Source organism: Lepisosteus oculatus, chromosome 7 (assembly GCF_040954835.1).
Source record: "Lepisosteus oculatus isolate fLepOcu1 chromosome 7, fLepOcu1.hap2, whole genome shotgun sequence".
NCBI lineage: Eukaryota > Metazoa > Chordata > Actinopteri > Semionotiformes > Lepisosteidae > Lepisosteus > Lepisosteus oculatus.
Window position 1 is genome coordinate 21491053 of NC_090702.1, and position 10906 is coordinate 21501958.

A 10906-nucleotide genomic window follows, 5' to 3' on the forward strand; every position below is an offset into this window, starting at 1 on the left:
ACTTATCCTGAATTCCTGGAGAGATTTCAGTTTCCTGTTACTCCAAAGGAATATGCAATAGTTTTTGATGCCATTCCGGAAGGTGTAGTGTGCTTATTAAAAGCCAGTCAAAGTGTTAATAGGACTGACGTTCTTTTGGGTCCTACAACTGATTTATTCTTGGATGGCGTGGAAATAAAGGATAAGAAGTGTAACAATACTCATATTAGAAATCTTTGTAAACCCCATCTTATCCCTTCTTGTTTGTCTTTTTGGAATGCAATGTTTGAAAATATAAACTGGAAGTTAGTTTGGACAATTCCTGATAGATTTTGTATTACAAATAAAGTTAAAGAGATATCGTTTAAAATCATTCATAAGTTTTATCCAGTTAAGTTAGTACTCTTTAAATTTAAGCATGAGCAGGATGATCTGTGTGTTTTTTGTCGGGCGGAAAAGGAATCTTTGGTGCATTTATTTGTTAGGTGTAGGTTTGTGAAGTTGTTTTGGACGGATTTACAGAGTTTTGTTTGCAGGAAGTTAAAGGTGTTTTTTAGACTGAAGGATTTTGACATTTTATTGTACTGTTTAGTAGAAAATTTGGAAAAAGAGCATTTATTTATAGTCAATTTATTAATCATTCTTGGTAAATTTCACATCCATAAATCCAAATGGTCTAATAATACTCCCCTTTTTAGTTCTTTTGAGGTGGAGCTGAAACATTACTTAAATTCTATTAAAAATGTGAGAAATAATAAAGCACGGAAAACATACGATGTATGTAAAAAATACAAGTTAATCATATAACTTATCTATTACCTCTGGCGGTTAATTTGTTTACTTTTCTGTTTGTGTTTGTTTACTTATACCTAATTTGATCCTCTGATTGTATTTGTATTTGTAAATTATTTACAAGTTTAATAAAAAAAATTCTTTAAAAAAAAAACAACAATTAGGAGATACCTGGTAATCAAATCCTACAGTTGGTGTCTTCGGTTGTAGGTTAAAAAAATATGAACACTCCGCACAGAAGGGCAAAAGGCTCCAGGCTGTAAATAAAACCAACACCCAAGGGAAACACCAAAGTTTAGCAGTAGCTATTAAGCCACTCACGGCCATTCTTTGTTTCAGTAGAACTTATGTGATCAAAGCTCAAGTGATGATTTTATTCTCGTCTGTGATATGTGCATGGTGGTGTCAGTCATTTGAAAACCAACCAATCACCGCCATTTCCTTTCAGTTAATTTGAACAGAGGATTGGTTGGACTACAGGCAGGAAATGTAAATTATCGAGTAAGAGGAAGTGGTTATGTATTTAGAAGAACGCTGCTGCTACGCGTTGCGGTGTTGGGTTTTTATCACATTGGAATTTGGCTAAGATCAAGTGAACTTTTCTTGAGGAGTGGGTCGTGCCTGGCTTTTGTGTATTTTTTTTGGAGTTTTTCCTGCGATGGTTCTGACATATTCGCAGCAGTTGACGGTCGCCTTCGCCGCCGTGATGTGTGGCTGCCTGGTTTTCCCCAGAATGTTCGGGGGCGGAACCGGGTCGAAAGATCCAAGAGCGTTCGAGCCGCATTTCAGTAGGAAAGGTAACAGTGTTCGACGCGCTGGGCGACCTTTACGAGAGCATGGGAACTGGGTGCTGTTTATCGTGGGTGCACCACCTTAAATCGGTTGGCTGCACTGAAGCATGTGTTCTGACAGGACGAGATGCGCGTTTTGCATGGACAAAAACACAACATTGCACGCTTGCGAGTCACAGACAAAACACTAATTCAGCCCTGTTAATATCCTAAGGTACGACGCAGCTTTTATCCTCCAAATAGGGGTGAGGATTACTGTAAACAATCAATTTTGTGTTTTTATACTTAATTTTATTTACCGTTCTGCACAGTGTAAAAGAAACACAAAAGACCTAAATAATTATTTTTAATTATTTGTTAATTTGCCAAACACTCTTTGTCGGTAAAGGAAAACAAAATGCATTTTAAATCTGAAAATTTAGAAATTTCCCAAGTGAAAAGCAAAATGAATAGCAATTTCTTTTTTTGAAGATCTGCTGTCCCTACACTAACCAGTGACTGAATAATAAAAATGTCAAGAAACTGTGTTGCATACAGTGTTTTAATCTGGAAAGCAAATATTTTGTTTTTCGTTGTTTAAAACTTGTGGATCACACACAAACTGCCCTTTTCAGCTGTGGGCTTTATGCAGTTACTACAGTTCAACTTACAAAAACGTTATCTGTCTTCTCTGTGTTGCAGTCGGCCCTGGTCCATTAAGAGGACATCAGGTCAATATGGATACAGGAAGTGGGAAGGGCCAGTCATTTGAGAACATACAACAGATGAGAAAAATGATGGAGCAAGAGATAAAGAGCGAACGGCTTAAAGCAAATAATAAAGGCTATGTCTTTACCCTGATGCCATTGTATGCCATTGGCGTGGGCGTCTTTGCTGTCTACAAGTTTCTAAAGGTAACACAGATTTTCGACAACGTTTGACAGAGCACCCTTTAACAATTAGCTGTTTCTCACAGCTGTTAAAGATACTCTGTAATGCAGATGAGTAATGTTGTTTTCTTCTGCATCATGGCATAAGAGATTTGGAGGGAGCTCTGGGACCCCTGGGTGATTAAATGTGCTGTGTGAAAGCTAATTGTATTAACAACATTAGCCAGCCTTCTGTAATCCCTGTGGTAGAACAGGAACACAGAAGTTAATATTTGTGTGAGGCAAAATGAATGTGAAACGGGCTTAACAAATCCTGACATCATATACATGCCTTGCTAAAAGTATGCAGACTCTTGCAGAGTTTTCACATTTTGTTGGTTTTAAGCCTGAAGTCATGACACTTTGAAGTAGTCATTAATATTTGGTATGTACACAGCCTGCCCCACACAAAGCAAAAAACAAAATGGAAGAAGAAATCTGAAAGCAAAAATGGAGGAGTCATGATTACATAAGTAAGCACACACTGATTAATTTAGGTGCAGAAATTACCTTAATGAGCCACACAATTAGTAGATCAGAATAATACACCTCATCGGTTGTAAACATTGCATTGCAAAACGTTACATCTGACACAATCCCAATATAATGCATTACTCAGTCAACACCATCCCTACTGTTAAGCATGGTGGTGGCATCATTATTTGAAGCTTGTCAAGACTGATGGGAATATAGATGGAGCGAAGTACTTGGACATCTTTGAGAAAAACCTATTTTAGACTTAAAACTGGAACAAAAATTCACTTTTCAGAAAGACAAATACCACAGGCACAAGGCCAGAGCTACACTGGAGTGGCTTGCCATAAGAAAGTGCATGTCTTTCAGTGGCTCAAATTCTGTCTTGAGTTCTTTTGAGAATCTGTGTAAAGTCATGAAAACCTTTATCCATACGATAAGTGAACTCCAAGCAACTTGAGTTTGTGAACGCATGAACAAAAGTCTAAAAGAATAATCAAACATTGCAACAAGACAGTGTGCATAGTTGATAGAGACACAAACAGCCTTGCAGTTGTAATTACTGCAGGAAGTGCTTCCACTAAATATTGTAAATAAATACTCACTTTATTTTAGTTTTTGCTGACATCTATTATTTATTATCTGTTATCTTACCCATAGACATCTTTAGTTTAAACATCTTGATTTTGAACAAAATCTTAAATGTAAAAAAATGAGTGTGCATAATTTTTTGTAATTTTGCAAAATGAGGAGCCATAGGAATATTTTTGCAAAGTTCTGTGTGTGACTGCAACATGAAAACTACAAAGAAGCATATTTAAATAATAATTGTGGTTTTGTCTAGTGTCAAGAATAGAAATCTCAAGTTATTATAAAACCAAACTCTGACAATAACAATTTATCAATATGTCCCATCACTGGATGGAAGCAGTATTCATTATGCATCCCTGTTTTTAGCTGACTTATATCTCCATTGATGAGTGTATGATATATTACATTTGAATCTAATGTTAACTGCTTTGCTTAACACCTTACCTGCTACTATTTACTTTGATAGTGCAAGCACTAAAAAGGCTTGTGCTGTTTTTATCTGAAAACAATGTATGCAGTAGTGCCTCTAATGTTATTGATACAGTGTCTTAAATTTCTTCCTTGCTTCTTATTTTTGTTAGTATACAAATAGTCCATGGCTTAGCTCCATTCAGTGTCTGGCACCATATAGCTTGAATTGAAATTAGGGATTGGAATTCTATTGGTGAAGATTTTCTCCTGTCATTGGGGTGGGCTTCCACATGTGAGGAGCTTGACAGTTTTTAATGTTTTTAATGTTCCAGATTCAAGACCTATTTTTTATTTTATTGAAGAATACCAACAACTTTTTCTGCTCACAGGAACTAAATACATCTGTATTGTTTTATTCTAAAACATTTATAGACAAATGCATTGTGAAACGTGTTTTCACTGTAGAGTTTAGAGTTGAGGTTCTGATTTTACATTTTCTAAATGTAATTGCTTTTACCATTTCTGTAATATACAGATTAAATCCAGTGAATCTCAGACTGGCAAGGAAAAGACTTCTAAGGGAGCTAAAAAGTCAGAGGAGACAGGTAAAGTATTTTTTATTCATATTGTGATACATTTAGAGAGGATGGTGTAATTTAATGCTCGTTGTGGGATGGTGGCTGTTACCATGCTGTTTGAGTATATTGACAGCACTCTTTTGATAACCAGAGTTTAAACTGTAACTTAATGGTTTGGAGTTCAGAAGGTTTTCTTTTAGAACACTCGCGTACATTGCAACTTTAGTGATGCAGAACAATTTGTGTTTTTTTTAATTTAGGCTAATACAGTATATTTCTTATTTACTAACAGCAATCACTGTCACCATATTGTATTTTTTAAGTGTTGAGACATATCAAAGAAGGAAAGCCTTCTGTACCTGTAGCCAAGGCAGAGATAGTAATACGATTTGATTTAAAGTCCAGTACAGTGTAATAACCTATTTTAATGGTTATGATCCTAACAGAAAATCAACTGAACGAACTTGAGCAACGTCTAGCTCAAACAGAGAAGATGCTTAATTCAATACTGACCCAGCTAGACCCATTGACTACCTGGTGAGTGAATGTCCAGTGTTTAAAATGGGTTTAGAGAATTTTCTGTGTATGTCCTATTAATATACCTTCAATGCAGTTATTACATAGACGTTATGTCTGAAACTCATCTAGCTCTTATTTACAGAAATTCCTTAAAAATGTGTTTTGAAAGAAAGGGCACTTTCATATTTATTTTTTCTCTTGGTCAAAGAAAGACGGTGAATACAAAGAAGTCAAATGCAGCTCGTTGTTCCTGCTCCTAAACTCTTGCTCTCTAAATGTACAGCTGTAATTCTAAATGTTGTTTATACAAAAGCTTGTGTTCATTTTTTAATGGTCTGAACTTTTGTCCCTACCACATTCCAGTGTGGAATCTGTGGCCTTTGAACAGAAGAATGAGATCATGGCCCAGCTACACTCCATTAGACAGCTGATGAAAAAGAGAGGCATGGACTTCCCTCCTCTAAATCCTGAAGGTTGGTTTCTCTTCTTACCTGAAAGTATTAAAGGCCTTGGCAGTTTCTGGAGGCCTGTATTTGTGTATATACAGTGGATATGAAAAGTCTACACACCCTTATTGAAATTGCAGTTTTTTGTGATGTAAAGCCAGAAATCAAGATAAATCATGTCAGACATTTTCCATCTTTAATGTGACCTTGTAACCAACTAAATTCAAGAGAAAAACAAATAGTTAATTATTAGGAATAATAATTGAAATGAAAAAAAAAAAACTACAAAACCCTGGTTGCATAAATGTGCACACCCTTTTATAATGGGGGCTGTAGCTGTGTTCAGAGTTAACCAATCACATTCAAAATCATGTCCAAAGATAAGTAGCATACACCTGCCATCAATGAAAGTGATTCTGATTAACCCCAAATAAAAACCAGCTGTTCCTGTAGGATTTCCTTGAAACTTTCATGGTTGCATTCTACTGGTATAGCTGTGGTCCGCAAGGAGCTGACAAAATGTCTGGTGGATCTTATTGTTGAAAGTACCGATCAGGAGAGGGGTATAAATGAATATCAAAGGCATTGGATGTACCATGGAGCACTGTGAAGACTATCAATAAGTGGAGAAAATATGGCACCACAGGTACATTGCCAAAGATCAGGACGACCCTCCAAAGTTGATGACAGGACAAGGAGAAAACTTATCAGGGAGGCTACCAAGAGGCCTACAGCACCATTAAGGGAGCTGCAGGAATTTCTGGCAGGTACTGGTCACTCCTTGCATGTGACAACAATCTCCCGTATTCTGCACGTCTGGGCTATGGGGTAGGGTGGCAAGGCGGAAGCCATTTCTCACAAAAAAGAACATCCAAACCCGTCTAAATTTAGCAAAAAAATACATTCAATCACCCCAAACCATGTGGGAAAATGTCTTATGGTCAGATGAGACAAAGGTTGGACGTTTTGGCCTTAATTCTAGAAGATATGTTTGGTGCAAAGACAACACAGCTCATCATCCAGAGAACACCATACCTACTGTGAAGCATGGTGGTGGCAGGATTGTGCTTTGGGGCTGCTTCTCTTTAGCTGGGACAGGGGCTGTAGTCAAGATAGATGGGATAATGACTAGCTCCAAATATGTATATATATATTTTGGCATAAAACCTGTTGGCCTCTGTCAGAAAGCTGAAGCTGAAGATGAAGAGGAATTTCACCTTCCAACGTGATAATGCCCCAAAGCACACATCCAAATCAACCAAGGAATAGCTTCAGAAAAGCAAGATCAAAGTCTTGGAATGGCCAAGCCAGAGCCCAGACCTCAATCCCATAGAACATCTGTGGAATGACCTAAAGAGGACTGTGCACAGGAGATCCCCTGGCAATTTGAAGGAGCTTGAACTTTTTTGGAAGAGTGGGATAAAATTGCAAAGTCCAGGTGTGCAAAGTTAATAGAGATTTATTCACAAAGACCTAATGCTGTAATTAATGCAAAATGTGCTTCCACAAAGTATTAGTTGGGGGGGGGGTGCACACTTATCCAACCAGGGTATTGTAGGTTTTTTAATTTTTAATGTCTGACATGATTTATCTTGATTTTTGGCTTTACATCACAGAAACTTGCAATTTAATATAATAAAAATACTATAATAAGAATAAACTTTATTTTATATAGCGTCTTTAAAGGTGGCTTCTTAAAGCGCTTTACAGAATGACAACAACAATAATTAAAAAGAATACACAAGGTAAAACACAATTACAATATACAAAGGAGACTGTGGATGGTGGTACTGGGAAAAGCAGAGGGGTAAAGAATGGAACAAGTTAAGTAAAGGCTCTTCTTAAGAAGAAAGTCTGGATTTGAAGGAGTTTACAGAAGGTGACTGTCTGATATCCTTGGGGAGAGAGTTCCAGAGCTTGGGGGCATAACAAGTGAAGGCCATGTCACACATATAATGTAGACAGGCTTGGAGGACAGTTAGGAGACCAGAATTAGAAAAACAAAGGTAGCGAGCTGGGGAGTAGGGCGATAATAGTTCAGACAGGTACTGAGGTGCCAAGCCATGCAGAGCCTTATTGGTGAGCATGAGGATTTTAAAGTCCACGTGGAATTTGACAGGAAGCCAGTGCAAGGACTCCAGGATAGGTATAATGTGAACACTTGCACTAGTAGACCTGGTCAGGATTCTGGCTGCCAAATTTTGGACATACTGCAGTCTACACACCCACAATTTCAATAAGGGTGTGTAGACTTTTTATATCCACTGTAGATATCAGATAACTTTGTTCACACTTAGTTAAGCTGAAACACATATTACTTATGTTTGCAGTATTTATGGTAAATTTGAAAAAATTAGCCTACCAAATGTAAAGTATTTATACTCTGTCAGCGCAAATGACTGTGGAGTAAATAAGAAACCTTCTTGAATATATGTAATTAATAGGCAGATCGAAGATGTTCAGCAAGTTTAATTTGGAATGGTCACTGTTTTTTTTTCTGTTAGAACCACCTTGTGGTAAGAACCTTGAAGACATTCTTCAGTCAATGACAGCCCAGGAGGAAGAGACAGAAGGCCGCACTGTGGACAAACAGGATGTGTTAGAGCACCAGGACCCAGACACAAGCTTAGGAGCAGCTTTGGAAAGTGAAGAGGATAAAAACAGTGGCAGTGACCATCATATGGCCTCCTTGGAGAGTTCATTTGAAACAAACATTGAAAATGTGGGTGCTGTTAATATTAACTCTGAAGAGGTAGAAGAAACGGGATTAAGGAGACGTAACAGACACGAGTGAACACTAACTTTCTGAGTTTTTTAAAATACTGAAGATTTCCCAGTGCATTATTCTTTAAATTGCAGATTTAGTAGAAATGAAGTCTGGTGTCTATTGTTTCTACATCTGTGATCTTTAAAACCATATGTTAAACACTTCCAGAGCTTCCTTATGCTTTTACATTGCACCCCTTTAAGGATTGTGCACCTGGGTTGCACCAGTGTGAAACCTGAACCTAGCTGAGGCTGCCCAGTGTGCCTTAGGTGTTTACCCACTGCACTGTGTGAGCTGTGCTACACTACTTGATGTTGCACTCCAGGGTTGCAGGAGAGAATATCTCTGACAGAGTAAAAGTTAGGTCTTTTGAGAAATATACTTGGTTGTAAAAATTAAAGTCTTGTTAAGTACTCTACAGCATTTTCAGGATAGGCATTATTCTAATTTATTATAAAGTTATATAGATTTTTAAATTTACCACGGATGAGGTATTTGAGGATCTGTTCCTGTATAACTGTGTGAGGTTTCTAGTTTTTAGTGAGGCATGTTTGGTCGTAATCTATGCATTGCATGTTCTGTGTTTTTGTTGAAACTCCTGCTGGTATGTCTCAATTCAGATATGTGTTGACTTTGGAAAAAAAATGATTTTTGTGAGTAAAGGCAAATTATATCATACTAGTCTTCATATATACAAGGGAATTCATTCTTCATGTAATGGTGTGAATTTTGTTTAGGAGGACTTTGCTCGTATTTGTAAGCCCATACAGTTTGTGTTTACTGAACCTATAGAATGATTGATATAATCTTTAGTAGGCTAAATGAATCTAATATCCCAAGAAATTAATACTGGTGCTTTAAACAAGAAACAAACAATACTATTTGGTAAAAAATTGGCTTTACCTTTTAGGATAAAAAGGAAACACAAATCTTCTAACTTGAGATTACTAGTTGTAGTTGAGGACCAAAGATTTGTAACTCTTTGCAAATGTACAGAGGAAAAAAGTGGAACTGTTGATTTGTGACTTTGAACCCGGTTATATTTTTCTAGGGGGGGAAAGATCTGAGTGAATTGTTTTCATTGATATTGTTTACAAAAGGTGTATGAAAGTTTGATGAATGCCTCTAAACTGCTTAAACTGGGTATACTAAAAGCAGGAAAATATTGGATTTTAAAATAAAACATATAGCTTTCACCTTTTACCATTTTACCTTAAATGTTCATAGACCAGAAATGTGAAAAGCAATCTAATTTCTCTTAACTGGGCAACTCATTGATCCAATTAAGTGATTCTGAGCACCGCTAGGAAAAAACCAAAAGACACTCTTAACTCATGTTTTAGAAATAAAACAACTTGAAAAGTAATATATGGTTGTGAATTGAGTAAGAATCAATTGCATGTATAATAACACTCTAACAGCCTTGTAGCATGATTGTTTCTTAAACACTATGCATGATTCGCTCTTGTCAGTACTGGGATGAAAAACCAGGTCACTGCTGTTAAAGGTGCTGGACTGGTAGGTGCCACTCCTCCCTCTAGGCCAGAATGCCCAACCCAATGCCCCAGTATGATGACAAAGCACACTGTGATGTAGGAGGTGCCATCCTTTAGATATAAAGTTAAACCAAGGTGCTGACATCTTGGATAGTACAGAATCCCAGGGCTGAGTTTGAAAGAGCAGACGTGTGAATATAGGTATTGTGGCTAAGTTTAATTCTGGCTTAAACAATGTAGACTGCATAAAACATTTCTCCTTTAGAAATGTATCTTATTCCATCTGATGTGCTGATTAGTGTGTTGGCTGTGCATTACGCAGGTGGGTACTGTACTTCAGTGGTGGCTGAAGTGGTTTCCCTCTTGTATGAAAATAAAAACAGGTGGATACGTGACCTTGTCTACAACTGCATATCACAATGATAAGATAGAGATAACGATTCATTTGTGATTCAATGATTCATACCCGAAGAAGGCTCCACAGCCGAAATGTGTTTCCTTCCTTCTCTTTTCAGCATGGAATAAACCTATTACTTGTTCCTTTGCAGACTACGCATGCTGATGCAGCTCCCTACTTGAACTACATGAGTCATTTGTATTTGCGTCTCTTAAAACAGTGTAGTGTTTTCTGAGAGATTTAATCTTACAATCTATATATACTATATACTTTGTCACACAGGGGAAGCAAGAAGAGTTTCAACAACAAAGCATTTCAACAATAAAGAGTACAATACAGACTTCATCAGTAAAAAGGAATGTCTGGTTTGTAACCTTCATTGCCATTTGAGATACCTGTCTATATTATCTGTTAAACATGTCTACTGAAGGTGGAGTGCCTTGCTAGCAAGGTGAAAGTACTGTATGGTTTGTGTGCAGACTTGGTTATGATCTGTTTGGTTGCCTTACTTTAAATAAATTAGTCAATTTTGTGTTGTCTTTTTTCTGCTTTTATTATTGTGGTTTTAAAGACTTAATGTAAACATGCAATGTTAAAGAGACCCTAAAGTGATTTCATCCTTAAAATGGCATGTCACACATTAGCATCAACACTAAATGTTTTTATACAGGGCAGATCGTTTACTGTAGTTTTATATAGTCATTTTTGTACTACTTGCATTTGTCTCTTGGCTTGAACATGGGGACCGAAACCACGC

The 10906-nt window shown here is 37.0% G+C and overlaps 1 protein-coding gene across 1 annotated transcript; it reads left to right on the forward strand.

The window, feature by feature from the left end:
• The first annotated feature begins 1248 nt into the window (after window positions 1–1248).
• On the forward strand, window positions 1249–10681 carry LOC102695206 (protein RIC-3). The gene is made up of 6 exons (XM_006633592.3): window positions 1249–1568; window positions 2244–2455; window positions 4482–4551; window positions 4971–5061; window positions 5407–5516; window positions 7994–10681. The coding sequence occupies exons 1-6, from the start codon at window positions 1430–1432 to the stop codon at window positions 8281–8283; spliced, it is 912 nt and encodes a 303-aa protein (XP_006633655.2). The 5' UTR covers window positions 1249–1429; the 3' UTR covers window positions 8284–10681.
• The last annotated feature ends 225 nt before the right edge of the window (window positions 10682–10906 follow it).

Excerpts from the sequence above, each read along its gene's own strand:
- LOC102695206 (XM_006633592.3), top strand. The coding sequence starts at position 1,430 with ATGGTTCTGACATATTCGCAGCAGTTGACGGTCGCCTTCGCCGCCGTG. Across the intron at positions 1,569-2,243 it reads GCCGCATTTCAGTAGGAAAG|TCGGCCCTGGTCCATTAAGA; the intron begins GTAACAGTGTTC and ends TCTGTGTTGCAG. Across the intron at positions 5,062-5,406 it reads CTAGACCCATTGACTACCTG|TGTGGAATCTGTGGCCTTTG; the intron begins GTGAGTGAATGT and ends ACCACATTCCAG.